Source organism: Budorcas taxicolor, chromosome 11, assembly GCF_023091745.1.
Source record: "Budorcas taxicolor isolate Tak-1 chromosome 11, Takin1.1, whole genome shotgun sequence".
NCBI lineage: Eukaryota > Metazoa > Chordata > Mammalia > Artiodactyla > Bovidae > Budorcas > Budorcas taxicolor.
The window spans coordinates 62,301,625-62,323,799 of record NC_068920.1 but is presented as its reverse complement, the minus strand read 5'-3'; the positions used below and the strand labels follow the sequence as shown (position 1 = coordinate 62,323,799).

Genomic DNA, 22,175 nt, shown 5'->3' with positions numbered 1-22,175 from the left:
GTCCTCTGTCTCTGAACAGTTAGCATCTCCTTTTACAGACAGCATTCCTGAAACCCCAGAGACGTGACCTGCCGGCTGGCCAGCGGCAGGGGTCCTGCTGGAAGCTGGTGACAAAGACATTCTTGGACCGAGCCCAGCAGAAACAGACCAGATCTCTGGGTGGGGCCTAGGAGGTGGTTTTTTAATACGCTCTCTCAGTGATTCTTACGTACACTAAGTTTGAGGAGCACTGGTCAAGTGGCCAACTAGATTTTCACTAAAATATAAATAACAGCTAACTCTCTTCCAAGTAAGCAAATACAGTAAATTAACTATTCTTCCTATTCTTTCTCCTCTCCTCACTTTCAGGAACACATGGGGCCTAATACCTCCCCCTCTGTCAGGCTATCTCATTCAGAGTCACAGAAGGGGTTCTGAGATTATCTAGTCTAAGCAAGGTCTAAAGGGGGGAGCAGTTTGTACAAGTTCACAATGTGTGAACCAAAATCAGGGCTATAAACGTGGTCTCCTGAGATCCGCTCCATACACCTTTTTCCCCATTAGAACACACTGGCATCACTTGTCTATGTGTTTTGTCTCCCCACCCAAAACTCTAGCTCCTGAGTGGGAAGAGTGTTTCTTTTCCTCTGAAATCTCAAAATAGCCAAGATAAGTGCTTTGTACAGGCTAAACACTCCGTCTACATGTTGATGGTTTATTGGACTGTGTCTGCTTTCCTCCTGCGTGCAGAGCTCAGTGTGAGGCAGGCCGAGGTCTGGCTGCTCCCTGGCTCTGCTCAGTTCTGAGGCCTGGGGCAGGGCAAGCTCACACAGACCCCCACCGGATCAGAATGTCCTGCAGCCTTCTGCCCTACAGGCAAGGACAAGGGAGGCAGAGACCCTACTGGAAAGAGGACAGGGTGCTTGCCCCTGCCTACCTGTAACCCAGGGCAGAAGTTGGAGGTGTCATTAGGGTTGTTGTAATCGTAGTCTCCAATTTCTTCACAATGCTCGGTCCCTGCCTTCTGACCTCGGGCCATCTTCAGTAACTGAATGGAGCAAAGTACAGCTTCAGAGAGTAATTTCTAGAAAAGCAGCTAGTAAACTAGGCTGGGGAGATGACCTTAGTTCCAACGATGCATGTCCCAGAACATTAGGGTCCTGGAAAATCATCTCACCCAGTCGACTTCTAACTCACCGCCCAACTCCACTCTAGAGCAAGCCCAGGGCAGCGGGGCTCCTAGCCGCCAGCTATCCCAAAAACGCCAGAGCAGCCAGGCCACAATTAGGTCTGCCCACAAATTTATTTGAAAACATGTTCCTTCACTAAAAACAGAACCACCTACGCCTATCTGAAAGGAAGTCTACTTGTGGCTGCTTACTGACCAGTTTTGACAGAACACTCACTCCCTGTTGTGACTCTCAGGCAGCCGGCCCCACTCCTGGGCCGTGACGGCTCCCCAGCAGCCCCCCATTCTGCACCGCACCCGCGGCCCACAAACTGCCTTTGAGGGGTCTCACAGAACAAGTCTGCCTCCTCTCCTGGGAGTGCCTGTCCACCACAGCCCTCCAGATTTGCAGGCCTTGAGGGCACTGATCGTCATCTAGGGTGTGTCTCTGGGGTGGATGAAATGGGATTAAAGGTGTGTACAGTTTATAGAAGCACACTGAATATTTTAGTATAATGTAATATAATTACATACTCCAAAAGTAGCCCCCAAACCTCAATGTTTCTATAATACAAATCCAAAAACAAAAAACAGATTTTTATTAAGAAATGCCCACTTTCTCCCACTTTTCTTCATATGGTGATTTCTAAATCCCTCTCCGTGTGGAACACTCTTGACACACTCTAAATTGCCCATAGTCTATTAGAAATGTTTCAGGAAGGGTGTGTGAGACCCCTCATGTATTCACTGGCTGCTATTAACGTCGCTCTTTAAGGTATTAAAGAGAATGGGTGGTTGACCTGTATCGTCTCTAGCCAGATTGGGTGTCCACTTTCTGCTATTTAAGAGTCACTTTTCTAGTGCTGCTCTCCTGGAAGGAAGAGGTGAGGAATCCTGGGCTCCTGCCCGCCCGCCCTGATAAACATGAAGGGAAACTTGTTCCTGTGGATAATCAGAAGCAAGAATTCTTTCCTCTCTAAGAAACAATGATGGAAAAAAACACACAAAATACAAAAAAGACAATTCCTGGAGTGCAGTGATGCAATGACCTTGTTTCAACCATTTTCACATCTGAAAATGCAAATTACCACCTAAGCCACGCTCTTCAATGTTCACAGTAAGGGCTTGCGAGAAGAGAAGGTGGCTTGTGGCTAGGACAGTGGCTGAGGCCGGGTCAGTTTGGTGGGGTGTACCACTGCCTTCCTTCCGGCCCCCCGCAGCCTGGCTCTGCCCCTCCACCTCAGGGCTCTGTTTCCTGACTCGAGCAAGCAGCTGCTGCGTCTGACACTGACCGTGGCCGTGGCTGCCTCTGCAACTCTGTCTCTCCTCCTGCATTTTTTAAACTGAGGTATAACTGACATATAACATTATATTCATTCTTTCTGCATTTTTAAGAGCATTTCTGTTAACTGAACAGTATTGATTAGAAAGAAAATGGCCAGTGTTAAATTATAAAAACAGAATGTGCAATATGAGTGAATTCAGGGAACTGTATATGTCTCATTAAGACTTGTGGAGAGACAGGTAAAATAAGGCAGAGGAAACTGTCAACTGTTTGTAGACTTGACACCAAAGATGAAAGCAACCAGGACTGCAAATGAGCAGAGGGTCCGGGTGAAGGGGACTGAGCGCGACCCACTGCCCGGCTACCCCGGCCACAGGAGTGCAGGCTCGCTGCTTAGCGTCACCGGGGGTCACGGGCAAGTGCAGCGAACAGCGGCTGCAGTGCACACCGGCGGGGCCAGAGCGCTCATCTGAGCAGGCATGGAAGGAGTGCAGGCTCGTGGTGCAGCACTGGGGGCCCGAGGACTGGCAGCTGCACCCCCCGCACCTCACAGGAGGCTCGAGTGTATGGTGTGATTGCGGCGAGGCTGTGAGCGCTGGAGAGCGCACCTGGCTTCTGAATCCACAACTCTAATGAGAATCGAAGAATCAAGGAATAACCAACGCCGCGTAAAACCTGGACAAAGCGCTGTTCATCCCCCTTTCCCGTGAGGAGGTAGGCCAGAGTGTTTGGAGGTCAACTGCCCTGCAAGCGTTACCCTCCAGCTCTGCCCTCCCCACGCCATCTCCTGGCAACTGCCCTGCGCTCAGACGAGTCCCTCCTCACACTCTCCTCCTCAGAGGCACCAATGGTCACTACCAGCCAGTGATACCTCCAATGCTAAGAAGGGGCGCAACGACAGCATGACCTCAGGGAACCAAAGAGCAGCTTTACCCTGGTGCCTGGTTTGAGATGCAGCTGGACCAGATTTTCAGTCTCATACTGGAAATCTGTAGGAAGAGTAGTGGCTCTCCAATTCTGGTTCTCCAAAGTGAACTTGGTCAGAACAGTAACAGCCTATTGATTTTAAAGAAAAAGAAAAGTAGTTTTTATGCATCTTTAATAAAAATGGTCTATATACACACAACTGCAACAGTCTTCCCCCTTCTGTATAAAGGAGTGATTCTGTGAGACATTATTCATAGTGAGTCTCTCTGCCACTGAGTCTGGGACTATTTCAATTCCTTCGGGGACTGAGGGAGAATGAAACTATCCATTTACTCTAAGAGTTAAATTTACAATGAATTCTTAAACACAGATGAAAGGGGAAGAGGAGTGCAAAGAATTTGTGAAAGCACAAAGGATAATAAATCTAGCACAAACCTTTGTTTTTCGAAAATGTACATTAAAGTCAATATCATCGTCAAAGTCAATTTTAAAGTCCTTTGAGCTCTTCTTTCTGTGCTCTGATTGTGAAGCAGTGTCACCTGCAGAAATGGGTTAGATGTCAGCACTGCTCACCCCTCTGGCCCGTTCGTTTACCCATCCTGCGACTCCACTTGACAGCCTTACTGACCGCGAGAGTGCATCTGTGTCAGAGTGTCAGAACAGCACTAGGAAGGCCAATCTCACACCTAGTATTTACCCTTACGATCCGTTTCTGCTGAGAAAACTCAATGAAAGGTATGCTAATTAATCACTTCTTTCCAGAGAGAGAATGCAGAACACACAATGCTGGCATAGCCCTTCAGGGGGCTGCAGCGTGCCACCCGTGCAGTAACTCACACCTCCAGACCCTTCCCACTTAGAGGCTTCAGTCTTAACTGATCCCTCATCCCGGGCCAGGCCAACTGACTGTCCAACCAGGAGGCTGCTTATCGTGTATATTTCCTACAGCTTGTTGGGAGGTACAAGACTGTGATGAGCATTTCCCCTTCCTGAGCTGAAGGCTGACTGGCTGGTTATCTGCACTCTCTCTTCTTAACAGCTCTGTCTAGAAGTACGTACGTTTGTGTCGAGGTCTAAAGCGCCAGTGATCCGGGCCGGCCCACATTGACATGGTGCGGGGGCTGAAGTAGGAGTACTCTCCAGGTTTCATGGACAGAAGGGGACACAAGGTCCAAATGTCTCCGTCCCCGAGGGGAATCACTTCGTCTCTGCAATGCATAGAGCCGTTCTTATACGCGGTCACGTGTGTCGATGTAGACAATACAAGCGTGCATTTACGCGTAAAGCAGAACGCGGCCCAGCTGAAGACACTGCTTCTCCACAAATGAGCAACACTGCTGAGTGAGCCCAACATAAGCACATCGCTAGTAAGCCTCTAGTTTACTCAGCCAGGGCTTTGCTTCTCTTCATTTGCCACAACACGATCGTATCTATGCAAGTACTTCAGATGTTTCAAAGTGCTTCATAAAACGCAAGTTTGCCCACTTGAGAGTTGAGAAAACAGAAAGAAACTGAGCTTTTATATGAGACTGCATGGCTAGCAAAATGCCAGAGCTGGGGACTGGACACCATTCCCTGAACCCCAGCCTCAGGGTCTTTCCACACACAAGGCTTCCTGCCACGTGACATGATTGTCACATTTCTTCTTCACCATCTTTCCATAAACGAGGGCTCCGCTAACACTGCTGTAGTTCCTACCGAAAGTGAAAACAACTAATTTATGTCTCCCACGTGATTGGGGGACGATAACCTATCTGTTAAACCATCTAGCTTGTATTTCTTGCTGTGTATGAAGGGTCTAACTGGCCCGTCCAGCATGGCAGTTTTGGATTGGTGTTTCACCCTTTCTGCAAGGTAACTAAAACGTTGTCGGGTAGGTTTCACCTACAGGCCCTGCCAGGTCAGAAGGCCTGTTAGCGCTGCTGTACTGCCCTCTAAAGGTAAAGACAATGACGACCTTTTCACCTGTACTGAGCCATACCTATAAATCCCCTTTATATCAAACCTTATGGCATAAGATAAAAGCTTTAAAAGGACTTTGCTTTCATCTATGTAATCTTTTTTAAAATTTTATCCAGTAAACTGTACCTGTACATTTAAGGTGTAATGAAAACAACTTTTAAAATTAAAATATACTAAAAAACCCCCACTTCCAGTCTGTAGCTGCCTTCCTATGGTGAGCAACAGCTGCACTGCACTCTGCTGTACTTCCCCAGGGCGAGAGAGAAGGTGGCTTTGGGAGCACCCCCACTCAAATTCTCGGGCACTCGTCTGTCAAAATGCTGGCAGCTAAGCTGGCAGTCTGTTGGGAACTTAGAGGCAAAGCTATAAAGACTCTGGCTCCTATCTTCTGAGAGTCGGACTTCTGAGGGCCAGGACTGGACGGAGGCCCCGGAGGCTTTTAATTATTCTTCAATACAATACAGTGCTATGTGGCAGGCGCCCGACTCCCCAGCTCAGCAGGCAGCCTAACCCAGTCTACCCTCTGTCAGGCTTCTCTCCTCCCCTCTGGAGGAAGTGTTCATTTCTCCTACCCCCACCCCAGCCTACCGCAACCACAGTCCTTCCCTTCAATTCGGCACCAGCTCCGTCGTGCTGCACCAACACCTGCAGGCTGAAGGTCTCCTCTCTCTCGACTGTCTCCCAGCACCTCAGGCAGCATGCAGCCGCAGGCCTCAGCCTTGCGAGCACAGAGCAGGCTGTGGTCTGGGCTGGAGCACGGGCGAGGCCTCTAACCACAGTGAGCGCCTGCACCCAGGAGATCACAGAGCGCACACGGCCCGCCGCTGCAGAAGATGGAGGGCAACTGAGCCGCCCTAGGTCACCAAGCGCTTTCTCAGTCACATCCTTACTAATGTACGATGTGCACGGCGGTCAAAGGGCTGCCATCCAGGGGCCAGTCGCACAGGGCTTCCGGCAAGCACTGGTGTTTATAATCCGGCATCGCTCCACCCCACCTTGAACTAGAGAAGCTCTTAAAGGCCTTGCAGTTCAGTACAGTGTTGTCAGCCCTGCGTACAGCACAAGCTCCAGCAGCTCTGGGAAAGTCAGGAGGCATTCCTGGCCCCAGATACTCCTGAGTTAGCTCCCCGGGGTGGAGCCTTCCACCCAGAGGTCATCACACATGGCCAGACTGGTCGAGGGTGCTGGGTAACTCCCCAGCTCTACCCTTACTCACCCTCTCTGAGCCTGTTTCCTCACCTGTAAAATGGGGTAACAGGACCTATAGGGTTGTTGTAAGGATTAAAACATTATTTTTATATATTATATAAATTGTGTGAAATATGCAGGTAAGGAACCCGGCAGAGTTTCTGGCACAATCAGACTCATCAGGAGCTCAGGAAACATCAGATACTACAGTACTATTATCATCAGGCCCCAATCACTCACTTCACAGGTGAGAAAACAAAGGCCCCGAAGATGAGGATGCTTGCCCCACATCTCCCAGCCATCCACGGCAGGGTCGGGTCTAGCTCAGTCACACACTTGCCGAGCTCCCAGGAAAGGCCAGCACCAGACCAGGGGCAGGCATTTCAAGGCAGACGAGACCCTGGACTAGGACCTAAGCCCTGTGCCCCTAATGCAGGCGCTCGGCAGGATGGAGTCTAAACTTATATTCTGTCCAACTGGGGAGAGAAATGGAGACAATTGTTCAAGATGTGTTCAAAATAACCATCTACGGGTTATACGGTTATAACAACGGAAGTGAGGAAAACCCTCGCTACCTCAGTTCCCCAGATGCCACCTCACTGTTTACAAAAAGTGACAGCTCTTCTCTGACATTTGAAAATGACATTAAAAGGGTCCATCCCACCAACCTGCCTACCATTGCTCACTTCTCAGAAGACAGGATGGGAACAGGGACAAAACCACAGGCTGGTAATACACACACCAAGAGAGGTGGTTTCTAAAGGGTCTGGGGGGCGGAGGTAATTTCTCCTTTAAGTCCACAAAGCCCCCTGACTTCTACTCAGATTTGAAGAGGCACTGCTGACCTAATCACTCCCCACGTGGGCAAACAAAGGGGGTCAAGAGAGCACTCTCAGCCTGGACACACTCAGCAAGGTTCCTGAAGGAATTCTGTCTTGGTGGGAAATTACGCTGGACAGCTTCTAGTTTCACCCACACTGAACCAGCTGGGCTGTCCCAGACCCCAGACTTGCCAAGCTGCTGCTATGGGCACAGGGCCATCAGAAGGTCTGTCTGTTCTAGTCTCGTGGAATCTGGTATACCCAGGCCCATTCAAGACCGTTAGAGGCCCTCACACAGCAGGACTCTGGGATCCTGCTTCCAGATCACACTCAAAATTAACATAACCTAACCTAGTAAGTACACATAATAAAGATTAAGGAAGTTCAGATGTTCCTATCATGCTTACTAGAGTAATCAAAAATCTTAATTATCAGAGACCAATTCTACCATCTCCTCAATCTCATATGCTCAATTTTACCTGCTGCCTTAGTTTTCCTTACTTTGCTCACCCCCAGTCTACCAATCTGATAACTAACTCTGCTCAGACCCCTCTGCCCTTTAGGTGGAGCCCACGTTTTCTCAGTAATCAATACGTAAACCTGTTTTCTGCCTATAACTGAGATGGAGTGATTCAGCCAAAAGCCAGACCACGTCCGGGGTCTTGAAAGGGAGCACGGTCTGTGCTACCAAAATGGAAGTGGTGATGACCGCCGCCGCTGAAGGAGCTACTATAGCCCAGCTTTTTATGTCGTAGTCTCATGCTTATCGACTCCTGCAACGTCAGGCTTATGACCAGTATATGAGCCGATATTCAGAGGCAGATTGCTTCCATCATGAGTCAGAAGGGCTCAGCCTGTGTGACAAGACACACGAGCCCAGCAGACCACAGAGACGAAATCGGACTGTCCCAGCAGGACATCTGGGAGAACTGCTATGGGAACGCTTCCCGCGGCCCTGAGCGCCTTACTGGCAGCTTTGAACCTGGCAGGGCTCCTTCCAGCTCCGGAGCATGGTGCGATCCCCAGCGGCGGTCTGGTCTGCCTCATCATTGGCATCGAAGTCATCCTCCAGGGGCCCGTTGGGGAAGTCCTCGCAGTCACTGTCCTCCACCTCGGCATCGAGGTCGAACACCTGATCGTTCTTCTTAAACTTGTCCACCAGGGCCGACACCGACTGCAAGAGATGGAGAGCTCCCCAGTCCCCCACACAGCCATCACCACCCCGCCACTGCAGGGAGACCAGCCCCACTGGAGGTGCCTTCCGCCCCACGCCCGCCTCCCTGGAGCCAGGGTTCTCTCAACAGCAGAGCGCTGAGGAAGTTTATATTGTGCGGCACAGGATGGAGCTGGGTTGTCGTCAGGCGCATTTTGTAAAACACAAAACCGGAATCTGCATCCTTTAACCCCATGTTTAAACAGTTTTCCGTGGAGACCATTTATTTTGGAGGTTGTAGTAAGTAGACTAGAGGGGGTCAGGCTAAAAATAGAGGAAAACTTCACACATGACAATTTCTCAGGAAACTCTGTGCCAAGGGACTCAACTCTGAAGAGCAGGAAATTCCTTGCGCTTGACAGCAGCCTAAGAGACCAGAGGCCACTGGGACAGCCATGTTTCAGAGTAAATCTGATAAGACTGTGCACCCAGGAATGGAAGGACTGCCTTCCCCTGGGGGGCAGACAAGAAGAAACACGAAGCTGATCCCTGCACGCTACTCCAGCTGTTTAACGGGCCTGCAGAGGGCAGCGCGCAGCCCACTCCCAGCCCTGCCCCAGTGTTTAGTCCCTACAGAGGAGCCAAAGCAAATACTTTCTGTACTACTGCCAGCTAAATAAAGATGATGCCACAGGTTTGGTTCCCACTGGGCAGAACTTATCTCAGGGCATCTCACTGAAACCACGAGCTGCTGGAGAAATGCCCAGGGCCCTTAGAAGTCCAGAAATTGACCACACCTCATTATGTGCTTCACTGTCCCATTTAGTGAACTGGAAGCCGGCCAGGGAAGGGCAGATTTGGCGATCTTCTGCACACTGCTGCAGGGCCGCTGGGAGGACAGGAAGATCACAAAGAAGGATCAGAACAGGCTGGAGACATGCCTCAGCCCCTGGAGATGACAGAGCAGCCCTGTGGAGGGGGAGGCGCGGCCACCTCCCGTCCTCGGAGAGAGGCTGGCCGGCCGCCCACCTGTGTGCTGACCGCTCTCCCAGGAGAGGACGTGTGCTCAGGCACACACCGGTGCCAGAGGTAGGCTCCACACTGGTGTTCCAGGAATCGGGGAAAACGCCAGAGCAGAAGCCTGAAGCACAGACTTTTTAACTCTGAAATGGACTCTGTGTCCCATGCTGGAGCTGGGAAACCAAAAACCCATCCTTAAAGCGTACTAACTGCACAGACAATTGTGCAACGTCACTTATTTTAGCCCCAAAATAAACTAGATATGGGCTTCCCTGATGGCTCAGTGGTAAGGAATCTGCCTGCAATGCAGGAGACATGGGTTTGATCCCTGGGTCGGGAAGACCCCTGGAGAAGGGAATGGCTACCCATTCCAGTATTCTTGCCTGGAGAATTCCATGAACAGAGAAGCCTGACAGGCTGCAGTCCGTGGGGTCCCAAAGGAGTTGAACATGACTGAGCGACTAAACAACAACCAGACCAGGTACAGATTACCCACCTCACAGGATTAGAGCCTCATCTGAGTGCACACCCCTGGACAACTGTTAGTACTAAACAGTAATTCTTAGCAAATTCTAGACAAGGACAGGAGGAGGACGGGCACCATAATATCGGTGTGGTCCTGCAGAGGGGAGGATAAATTCCATGTACCACAAAACTGTCCCACGCTAGTGCCTGGCCTTCACACTGCCTACCACATCCTCAGAGGATCCCCCAGCACTGGGAGGGGACAGGCTGGATGGGCGGCAGGGGGCAGCAGAAATCACTGCTAAGCCAGTGTAAGGGACCGACAGCAGGACAGGTCTGTTCTCAGACTACCGTGGAGGACTCTGAAGACAGTTCACACAGCCCTTTTCCCCTCAGGGCCCCCTGGGTTGATAACAAGTGCACACAAGGCCTCTGGCGCAACTGGTCTCTTACAGCCCCTTTCCCCAGTCCAAACTCTCACCCTCCAGAGAGCCAGCTGCCCACAGCGCACAGAAGGCTTTAGGACACATAACCATGAGCACTGGCTACTACTGTGCAAGACTCCATGCTGCAGCGAGGCTAAAAGTGAGTTTCTCCTGGGAAAAAAAAAGCCCACTTTGTCTTTCCAGAGGAAACTTCTGGGTAAATAAGCAACACAAGAGCACAGTGGGCTTGCTAGCCATGGTTATATACAGAAACCTCTCTGATGACTGAGCTGCTCTGGTAAGAGGCTGCACTGGACTCACCTTTTAAGTCGGTCATTTCCACCCAGCCCAAATCCGGCAGCTCGGGAGGCTCCCCGCTGGAGAGGGTCTGGATGTCGGCAGGGAAGAGCAGCTCGCTCCTGTAGTCTGGGCAGTGGAGGGTGGAGAGAAACACGCCTGCTGTGCTGCACTCGTCAAACGAGGCTGCCGTCTTCTGGAACATGGGGTCGACCTGAGTGCAGAAACAGAGGGGACCCCCAGGGTTATGGGACACAGCCAAAGGAAACAGGAAACCCCATTCACTGGACCCTGCTCGTTCGCAGCTGCATCTATGGGATCAAAATGTCTCTGCACCTGATCAACTGACCAGGTAAAAGCCCACCTGCTTCAAAGGGCTGTGCGCGCTCAAGGGAGAAAGGCACACAGTAAGTGGTGACAAGCTGACACCACGCCAGCGTGCTTGCCTACAGTATTCCTGGACAGGGACCTTCTCCTGGTCTCTCCACAGTCAGGTGTGGCCCTGTGAAGATTTTATTTCTTTGGCTGTGCTGGGTCTTCACTGCTGCACGCAGGCTTCTCATTGCAGTGGTTTCTCTTGTTCTGGAACGTGGGCTCTAGGTGAGCGGGCTTCAGTGGTGGTGACTGGAGAGCTCCAGAGCACTGGCTCAGCAGTCACGGCGCACGGGCTCAGCTGCCCCGCGGCATACGGGATCTTCCCGGACTGGGGATCGAACTCACGTCCCCTGCATTGACAGGCACACTCTCAACCGCTGGGTCACAAGGGACGCCCCTCCACCGCCACTTTTTGAACATCTATCTCTAGTAGAATGCTATCACAACAAATTCCTCTGACTTATAAAAAGTTTGTGTGAGGGATTCACAGAATCCCATCAATCCTCTGAACAATATTTTCAAAGATGTGGAAGAAAGAACCCAAGCAAGAGATCCAGGCAAAGGACAGGCAGTCATCAGGGGAGAGGAGGTCAGAAGACCCCCAAGGCTGAGGTCAGGGTGCAGGAGGGGCATAACCATGTGCCATCAAGCCCCACAGCAGAATGGGGCAGGGAGGACAGGGCCAGGCACAGGCACACAGGCATGCGTGGCCGGAGGGCAGGAGCGCCTCGGACTCTCCAGGAGGCCAGTGACAGGGAAGAGGCCGGGTACTGGGTTCACAGGCCTTCCTGACGGCTTAGGACAAGGCTACTCTGCAGACAGGGCCCTTAATTATAAGGGTGGACATGGCTCTCCGGCTCTCTACTGGCCCCCTCAGCCCTGAGCCCAACCTCACCAGAACTGAGACTCTGTTCTCACTTCCTGATAAGCGAGTCCCAGAACAGCACACGTGGCACCTCTGTGTTCTGCCTCCTCACCCGTCACCCAGTCAGTACAAGGCTTGGTGGGCTTTCTGGTGGGCCCGTCTCTACCACCTACCTCTTCCTTCCCACCCTCATTGCCATTAATATAGCCCCTGCCTGAGTTAACCCTTGTCTCTGCTCTCTCCTATTCCTTATCCTAGAAACACCAGAGGTGCTACTCCCATGCCCTTCCTCAAAGGCTCACCACAGCAATGGGTTTCCTCCTGGATCCCACACCTCCAAGGTCTTCAGCAGGTAGTTACCGAAACTCAGCATTTCAAAGAGTCAACACGAAATCTGCACATCGACCTACATTAACAGCTGAAAACACTAAGACAACTTTCCTCCCTTTTGCCTAGAATTAGATCCTATCAGTGTAAGAACAATGGTTCTTTCATGTGAATTAGATTGGACTTACATCTCTGAGTGACTGACTGGATGGGAAAATGAATCGCTGCCGGCTGTGCAGTCTGGAGAAAGGGACTCTTCGAAATAAGGGTCCCAGCAGGGGAGAGAAGCAGTAAAAACAGGCCTTGGTGGACAGCAGACTGCAGGATGAAGTCTAGAGTCATTTCAGGAGTAAATCCTCCCCTCTAGTCCAACTTGGACACTGTCCAGCTGCTGAAGGAACCAGAACGTTCTCTGCTTTGTGATCTCTGCTTGTGCTTCTGCCCGGAGTCCCCTTCCTGTCACCACCTGGCAAACACCTACCCACCCTTCATGGCCCAAGTCAAACCTCACCTCTTCCGAAACCTCTGACCTCCAGGCACTCTGGTCTCCTGAGTAGGAGCCTTGACCTTCCTCACACACTCTGTTTGTGCTATCCTGGCCTGAAGAACTGGAGCTTAAGCAGGCTGGACCCCCATGGCAGCAAGAATTCTGCACACAGTAGAACTCTGTCCAAACCAGATCAGCTCACACGCAAACCAGGGCTCTCAGCTGGTCCAGAACCTCCCACAGAACATCTGCCTCCCCATCTTCTGCCGCCATCCAGAGAATGTGCGCTCAACAAACTGGGAGTTCCGCTGACACTCCAAATTTTAGGTTTGTGTGCATCCCCTCCTCCTTCTGTATCTTCCATTCTTTCAGTTATTACAAGTTTACTGGAGGTAACAGAGCCAAAAAGGCTTTCCGGCGTGGGGGAGCTCGGCGTTTCTTCAACACCCTGTTGATTCACGCGCATAGGCCACAGCCCGGCAGCTGCGGCTCGCAGGGAGCGGCACTGCTCGCTCTTGCGCTCTCTAGGACAACGGAGAGGCCAGTGCGCGTGTCCTCAGGCCCCCCGAACTGGGCTTACCTGGGAACCAAGACGGTGGTCGGAAAAGAGAATGTCCAACCATGCTGCTGAACATTTCCGTGTAGAACCAGAAGCACGAGCAAGAATGATGGTGAGGGACTTCCCTGGTGGTCAGTGGTTAAGAATCCACTGCCAATACTGGGGACACCAGTTCCATCCCTGGTCCAGGAAGATCTCAAGGAGACCCAAAGTGTTGACTGGCCATCAGACTATGTTTCCCTAGCCCCTCCACTCAACACCCTCCTGGACGAGTCTCTCCTACCTAATTCTCTCCTCAAATCTCCAACACATTCCTCCTCTATGCTCGCTGTCAGCAGAAGACCTGGCTTACTTCACTGACAGGGGCAGGAGTGGGTGGAAGGGGAGACACGGCCAGAAGAGAATACCCAGAAGGTGCCCACGTGCACACACTCAAGCCCCACTGCTCATCAGCCTCTGTGCTCCTCCGCCAAGCCCCATCCAAGCTGTCCACTCCTTGACCTCTTCACCCACTCAAACACCACCCTAGCATTTATCCTCCCTTTTCTGCATCATCAGTAATTCCCTCTCCACTAGATGGGTGCCATCAACAAGTAAACACGCTGCTGATTCTCCTATTTTTTAAAAAAAGGGTAATTTTCACAGAATTAGAACACATAAAATTTGTACGGAAACATGACCCTGAATAGCCAAAACAATCCTGAGAAATAACAGAGCTAGAGGATTCATGCTCCCAGAGTATACAACAAAACTACATTAATCAAAACACTATGGTATTGGCACAAAATACAGACCCATAAGGACTTCACAGGTAGGCCAGTGGTTAAGAATTTGCCTGCCGATGCAGGGGACATGGGTTCAACCCCTGGTCTGGGAAGATTCCACAGGCCATGGAGCTACTGAGCCTGCAAGCCGCAACTACTGAAGCTGATGGGCCCCAGAGCCCACGCAGAGCAGCGAGCTGCAATGAGAACCCACGCGCTGCACCTGGAGCAGCTGCAATGAGAACCCACGCGCTGCACCTGGAGCAGCTGCCTCTCGCCACCAACTAGAGAAAGCCCACGCTCTGCTGTCTGACCCACTGCAGCCAAAAGTAAAAGAAGTAAGATTAAAAAAGAAAAAGACAAGACACAGCGATCAATGGAACATGATAAAAAGCCCAGAAAGGCACGCATGCACTTATGGTCAATTCATCTATGACATAGGAAGCAAGAACCAACAATGAGAAGAAGACAGCCTCTTCAACAAATGGTGCTGGGAAAACTGGACAGCTACATACAAAAGGATGAAGTCAGAACACTAACGCCATACACAAAGATAAACAAAATGGACTGAAGACCTAGGCGTGAGACTGGAAACCATGAAACTCCTAGAAGAAAACATAGGCAGACACTCTTTCATATAAATTGCAACATTATTTTTTGGATCTGTCTCCTAAGACAAAGGAAACAAAAGCAAAAATTAACAAATGAGACCCAGTTAAACGTAAAAGCTTTGCACAGCAAAGGAAACCACTGACAAAATGAAGAGACGATCTACTGAATGGGAGGAAATAATTGCAAATGATACGACTGATAAGGGGTTAAAACCCAAAATATATAAATAGCTCATACAATTCAATAATCAAAAAACCACAAAACTTAATCAAAAACTGTGCAGAAGACGTAAACAGACATTTTCCCAGAGAAGACACACAGATGCCAAGCAGACACATGAAAAGATGTGCAACACTGCCAACCATCAGAGGAATGCAAGTCAAAACAGTGAAACCATCACCTCTCACCTGTCAGTGTCGCTGCCATTGAAAAGACCACAAACAACAAATACTCTGTGGAGAAAAGGAAACCCTTGTATATGGCTGGTGAGACTGTAGGCCCATTAGCAGCCACTGTGGAGAACAGTATAGAGGTTCCTCATAAAACTAAAAACCAAACTACCATATAATCCAGGAATTCCACTCCTGGGTATACGTCTGAAGACAATGAAAACACTGACTTGAAAAGATAGATGCATGCATCTCAGTGTTCACAGTGGCATTATTTACAGTCGTTGAGATATGGAAGCACCTTAAGTATCCATCAACAGATGAACAGATAAAGAAGAGGCTGTGTGTGTGTGTGTGTGTGTGTGTATATGCATGTGTGTATAAACACATTTACTCACACACACATACACACAATGGAATACTACTCAGCCATTAAAAAAAAAAGATGATCCGCCATTTGCAGCAACATGGCTGGACCTGGAGGGCATTATGCTTAGTGAAATAAGCCAGACAAAGACAAATACTGTATGTTATCACTTATATATGGAATCTAAAAAATAAAACAAAGCATGCATATAACAAAATAGAAACAGACTCAAAGATATAGTGAACAAACTAGTGTTTACCAGTGGAGAGGAGGGAGGGACATGAGAGGTGGAGGACTAAGCGGTACAAAATGCTATGTACAAAATAAATGAGCCAAAAGAACACGAAGCACAGCACAGGAGCACAGCCAATAGTTTACAGCAACTTTAAAGTGTAACCTACGAAAATTTTGAATTACTATGTTGTACACTCAAAACTAATATAACATTGTAAATAAATTATACCTGAAAGATAGTTTTTAAAAATTAAAAAAAGAATATATTCTGCAAATATTCCCATGTCAATAAATACTACATCACTGTTTAGGAAAGAAAAGAAAAAAAACCCACACAAACTCTGGACCTTACTTTCCCTGCATTTGCCGTGCTATTACTCTGCCCCAATTTACAGCAAAACTCTTCCAAAAAACTGCCTCTCTCCCCACTTGTTTTCCCCTCCCAATTTTTTACGAAAAAATTTTCAGACCTACAAAGATGCTGAAGTAGTCGTAAGAATCTATGTTTAACTTTCACCTAAATTCCTCAACAGGTGACCTTTTTCACGTTTCCTTTCTCCCTGTCCCCCGACCAACAGAATCTTCTTGAAAGTGAGTATTACAAGACTCTGGCTCTCTGCCAGTTATTAAACTATTGCCACTCAGCTCCAAACCTACCACCTATGCTCTGCCCCGTGATGCTGGGTCGGAGGCCACATCTCAGTTGTGTCAGCAGCTCCCTACTGGGCTCCACCGACAGGAGGCACTAGAGGGAGGCGGTAGGGCTGGGAGGAGGAGAGGAACCGCTTCTCTCGGCAGGACTCCCGCTCCTGGGGGTGTCAGCCAGCAGCGACGCCCCGCCCCAGCAGCAGCAGGCCCACCTGTGGCAGCAGCCGGCCCACCTGTGGCAGCAGCCGAACTTCGCTTGAGCTTTCTACTGACACTCACAGGACCAACCTTATCCAGAGCCAGTAAGAGACACCAGTACCAGCAGGGACGCCCTCCTCAGGGGTCTGGGTCCTGAGCCCCAGGCCCCTCCTTCAAACTCAGCCAAGGAGCTCCTCTTCCTTGGAGGCCTGAGCTGCACCTCCCCAGGGCCCCTTCTCCAAGCTCACCAAGGCCTAAGGCCGCCATACTTGACACAGTTGGCCATTTCCTCCTCCTTGAAACTCTCATTTCAATTCCACACTCTCCTAGTTTCCCCCCAGTCACTGGGCATTTCTTAGTCAGCTTTCTGAACTCTTAAGATAGGGGTACCCCAGAGCCCTAGCCCTTTTTCCAAGTCCACTTGTTCCCCTGGTGATCAATTCCACTCTCGTGACATTAATCACCATCTACTAATGTTGTGCAGGTAAGAGAAATAACTGAGCCCATTGTTGGTGGGAAAGTAAATTGATACAACCATTTCTGAGGGCAACAGAAATTCCACGTCTCAGAATTTTTTTTACAAATATACTCCCAGAAGAATGCAAATATGTACAAGAATGTTCACTGAAACTGTTTTCAATAACAAATTTTTTAAAAAATTTGTAGCAACATCTGTTTGCTTTAAATTAACTGCTAATTTAAAAAGAAGCCTCTGGAATCATTCCTTTAAGCAGATTCCTTGGATTTGCTATATCGGGTAAGGCTGTTTACAGCAAGGACTCTGGAGGCAGACCGCTTAGTTTCATGCACCTCAATTACCTCTTCATAAAATGGAGCAAGGGTGTTGTAAGGACTGAATGGGCTGTCACAGGCCTAGGGCAGCAAGATGTGCCCAGTAGACACACAATAAACGTCAGCTGTCATCACCGCTGCTGCATGTACTACAGAAGAAAATACATGTTTTAATCAATTGGTTTTCTCAGGCATTTGCCATCTCCTCAATCATTCTGAAAATGGGGGAAAACAGGGACCTGCCCTCTTCTGTCTTCACTGAAAAGCTGAAGGATGACACTGCAGAGAGACCAGCTGAATGTTTTACTACCCTGAGGCCTGAACAAGCACAGACCAGCGCACTTCCACCTCTGAGGTTCTGAATTAGTCAGAGACCACACTGGGCACACAGTTCCTCACCTCGCACTTTCGATCAGCGCTGGAGACATTGAGGTTGTTTACATTCTGCTCGATGGTTTTGCACGAGTGCTTCTTCCTTGGCTTTGGGGCCTTCTTGGCTGTTCCTGTTTCAGTTGCACTTCCATCTGTGAGAAGGAGTAAGACTGTGCACTGTAGGGGCTGCTTTGGAGCATGTGACTAAATCTATCAATACAGGCTCTTCAAACTCTAAAGAGTGATCATCACGGGAACACACACCATCCCCTCAAAGCAGCAGGCACATCTAATCCTCAGGTGAGGGAGAAACCAAGCTACTAGATTAAGTATCTGGCTTCTGATACAAGTCAATTTCCAGACACATCCCCCCAGATCAGAAGCTCCCTAGTTGGTGATGTTTACTAAATCTTTTCTAAATAAAATCAAAAAGCTTTATAAGGCCCTTCTCTTTTCCAAAACAAACAAGCAAATCTAGTGTTTGATTATCTTCTGAAATACAATTCTGAAAAATGTCCATGTCTTCAACAGAATGGGAACTGACTTCCTGTGACTTCATTCCAGTCTGTTACTCGAATGCTACCTGCTACGCCCTCTAAAAAGCCCCTTATACTCAGATCCCAGCCCGTATACCTGCCCCATGGTCCTCTGCTTCTTCCGCAGGTGGCGCATCCTTGCCCAGCCCCCCTAGGACTTTGTATACATCGGCATGGACGGCATCCACACGCACAGCATAGATCTTGGTGCTGGCATCCAAAGTGCCGGCAGCTACCTGGTCAAACAAGCAGAGGTGTACGCGTGGGGATCAGAGAGAGGAGCAGCGAGCTGGCAAAACACAGTAATCTGCATCAAATATCTACTTGCCCTTAAGAAAAAAATGACAAAGATGCCCCTAAAACTGATAGGGAATAAACAGAACGTAGTGGAGAGACATCAGCTCTTCATCAGTTTAAGAAAGAAGGTAAAGTAGGTAATACAGTGCCCCAGACGAGGAAGCCCCGCGTGCATCTGTAGAAGCCACTATGGTGCTGTGCTAAATATTAGTCTTCATCAGCATTCACTCAGACGCAAGGGCAGGTGGACATCCTTCTTACTTTAAAGTTGGTTGGTTCGGCATCTTTCTGTTTAAGAATCTCTGACATAAAATCAATCAAGTGCAAGCCGAAAGCATTCTTGGTGGTGATTTTCTGAAAACAGAAAATTGCAGAAAGGCCTGTCATTGAGAGCCTAGGCTCATGTAGACAACGCTGCCCTGACGAGGGGAAGCTAAGTTTGTAACAGGAATAGCCCACATCTCAATCCCACCAGCACCTGGTGGATGCCGCGAAGTCCCTGTGTGCGTGTCTCGTTCTCGAGGTCTGGAGTGACACCACAATTCCTGAGTGATCCCGTGTGCAAGCCCTGTTCTAGGCGCTGACACAGAGGGGCTCAGTGCCCCCTCAGAACATCTCTGAGGTAGGGACAGTCTCACTCTCATTTTACAGAGCAGGACCCTGTGGCACAACAGTTGGGTGACCTGCCAAGGCCACACAGCGTGTAAGTGGCTGAGACAGAATTTCAACTCAGGCTAATTCTGGGACTCACAACAAGCCCACAAGCCTAGGATCCATCTACTGTTTACCTCCAGAACTACACTACTAACTCTAGTATGCTGCCTCTCGAGTCACACTAGAGGGGTCTGGCAACTTGTCACAGGGGTGGCAATGGTCTATAAGAAACAGTAAAACCACACTGAAAACACCAGCTTCAAAGAGTCACTGGAAATGTAAGTGTGCCATCACCGACCGTGCATCCTCTACAGAACCAAGAAGGCTAGATCTCCTCTCTGACCAGGCTGCAAAATCTTCACTGATTAAACCAGCAGATACTCACATTTTCAGTAGACAGTTTGATACAGGTAGAATAATGTTCAGTAATCTGTGTGTTCGTAAACTTGGGCATTGTAGCTGAAACTCCAACATCCCTAAAGGGAAAACAAACGAAGTGGGCGCTGTTGAGAATCCAGACCTAGAAACCATGAGCTACTGTGGTGATGCAGACGCGCGAGATCCACGATGCGGTGCACACGAGGCGGCCCAGTGCCCACTCACCTGCCGGAGGGGGAGGCCAGCAAACGTGGGGAGTCCGTGCTGAACTGCAGGTCAAAGACCCTGGAGCGCCGCCGCTGCAGCTTCTCCTTCTCATCATCGTTCTGAGGGAAGTCTTCAAGGACTGGGGTGCCAGGAGTGTTGAGAGGGGCCTTCCGCGGCAGGGCCGTGGGGAACGCCCACTCTGCAGGTGACACGGTGCCGTGGTGGCATCCACGGGGCCCTGCAGGAGAGTTCTTCATCGTGGCTGAGGGCGAGGGAACGAAACACTGGCTCAGGAAACCTCCAGCAGGACACTCCCCATGTCTAAAGGGGGGCCGCAGCCTGTCCCAGGGCGGACGTTCACTGCGCATTTCCCACCAAGATCTTTCCCAACAAGATCTTTCCCAATTCCAATATTCTATGGCTAGAACCTCTATCGGAGAAGGCAGTGGCACCCCACTCCAGCACTCTTGCCTGGAAAATCCCACGGACGGAGGAGCCTGGTGGGCTGCAGTCCATGGGGTCGCTAAGAGTTGGACACAACTGAGCGTCTTCACTTTCATGCATTGGAGAAGGAAATGGCACCCACTCCAGTGTTCTTGCCTGGAGAATCCCAGGGACGGGGGAGCCTGGTGGGCTGCCGTCTATGGGGTCGCACAGAGTTGGACACGACTGAAGTGACTTAGCAGCAGCAGCAGAACCTCTATGGGCTTCCCAGATGGTGCAGCGGTAAAGAATTTGCCTGCCAGTGCAGGAGATGTGGGTTCAATGCCTGAGCTAGGAAGAACCCTGGAGAAGGAAATGGTAACCCACTCCAGTCTTCTTGCTTGGGAAATTCCATGGACAGAGGAGCCTGGAGGGCTATAGCCCACGGAGTCTCAAAGAGTCAGACACGACTGAGCACGCACACGCACGCACGCGCACGCGCGCGCACACACACACACACAGAACTTCTATAGTTCGAGTTACTTGGCGAGTGAGGGGTTCTGACGCTTCCTGCCAGTCTGGACATATACTCACTGGGCAGTTACTGTGAGCCTAAAGCACCGCACGGGATGTAAAGGTGGGTAAGAAAAAGTCGCTGCCTCTGAGAAGCCCACAGACTAGCAGAACAACAGACATGTTCAACCCCAATGCCAGGCAAGACAGAGAAGATGAGATGCTGAGACAAGGGTGAGGTACACGCTATCGTGTCAGACAGACTGGGTTCTAATCCCAGCAGGGAGACAGAATAAACAATACAAATATGTAAAATAAATAGAATATTCCAAGGAGTCACCCACAGATTACTTACTAACTGCAAAGGGAAAAATGTCTCTTTTCTCTGGGCATGTAGGATCTTAGTTCCCCGACCAGGGATTGAACTTGTGCCCCTGCAATGAAGTACCATGTGACAGGGAAGAAAAGTAAACGTGGCAGAATGTTAACAACTGTGGGGTTTAGGTTGTGAGTGTGAGACTATTTACTGTCTTAGTCTTTCCATGTCCCTGGTATGTTTGAACATTTTCATAATAGGAAGTTAGAAGACAGATGGCATGTTAGATGGAGATACAAGCTCTGGAGAAAAGTAAAGCATGGAAAGGGAACGGGACTGGGGAATGGAGGTGGGAGGTCATTTTTAATATAGTGGTCAAGGAAATGTTTCAGCGAGAACATGACATCAGAATCAAGACCATGTGGATGTCTGTGGGAGGTCACGTGGAAGCAGGGGCAACAGCGAGTAGAGGCAGGAACATGCCTGGCACACCTGGGGGCCAGTGTGGTGCAAGAGGAATGTGGGGGAGGTGAGAGAGTTCACAGGGTGTCATGTTTGCGAGGCCTGGTAGCTCAGGAGCACCCAACAGAGTAAGGCTGGGAAAACGGGTAGGGGTGTATGAGCCTTACTTATGGACCACTGTAAAGGCTTTGGCCTCCATGAGAAGGGAAGTGATTGAACATGGTGAGAAAAGCATAAAGTGATCTAACTTATGCTTCATGAAGATCCCTATGGCTGTTCTGTGGAAAACAGACCGAAAGGACGAGCAGGAAGACCAATTAGTAGGGAACTACCAACAACCAGGGGCTCCCCTGTTGGCTCAGTGGCAAAGGACCCACCTGCAGACACAAGTGCTGCGTGGCGCAGGTGTGGCCGAGAGGAGCTCCCCCACGACCAAGGTCAGGGGCGGTGGCCAAGAGGAGCTCCCCCATGACCAAGATCGCGGCGGCAGCCGAGAGGAGCTACCCCATGTCCGAAGTCAGGGGCGGCAGCCGAGAGGAGCTCCCCTACGTCCCAGGTAAGAAGCAGAGGGTGCACTTTGCTGGAGCAGCCGTGAAGAGATACCCCACATCAAGGTAAGAGAAACCCCAGTAAGACGGCAGGTGCTGAGAGAGGGCATCAGAGGACAGACAGACTGAAACCACAATCACAGATAAATAGCCAATCTGATC

The 22,175-nt window shown here is 50.0% G+C and overlaps 1 protein-coding gene across 1 annotated transcript in view; it reads right to left on the bottom strand.

Moving 5' to 3' along the window:
• NCAPH (non-SMC condensin I complex subunit H) overlaps window positions 1-22,175 on the bottom strand; it is a 31,731-nt gene that overhangs the window by 4,078 nt on the left and 5,478 nt on the right. Inside the window, exons 2-13 of the mRNA XM_052647700.1 lie at window positions 19,770-20,013; window positions 19,552-19,642; window positions 18,774-18,866; window positions 18,313-18,451; window positions 17,707-17,831; window positions 10,715-10,904; window positions 9,281-9,372; window positions 8,299-8,504; window positions 4,419-4,567; window positions 3,795-3,898; window positions 3,366-3,488; window positions 917-1,027 (exon numbers count right to left, since the gene is read on the bottom strand). Coding sequence (XP_052503660.1) covers window positions 917-1,027; window positions 3,366-3,488; window positions 3,795-3,898; window positions 4,419-4,567; window positions 8,299-8,504; window positions 9,281-9,372; window positions 10,715-10,904; window positions 17,707-17,831; window positions 18,313-18,451; window positions 18,774-18,866; window positions 19,552-19,642; window positions 19,770-20,013 — 1,667 coding nt within the window. The remainder of the gene's footprint in view (window positions 1-916; window positions 1,028-3,365; window positions 3,489-3,794; window positions 3,899-4,418; window positions 4,568-8,298; window positions 8,505-9,280; window positions 9,373-10,714; window positions 10,905-17,706; window positions 17,832-18,312; window positions 18,452-18,773; window positions 18,867-19,551; window positions 19,643-19,769; window positions 20,014-22,175) is intronic.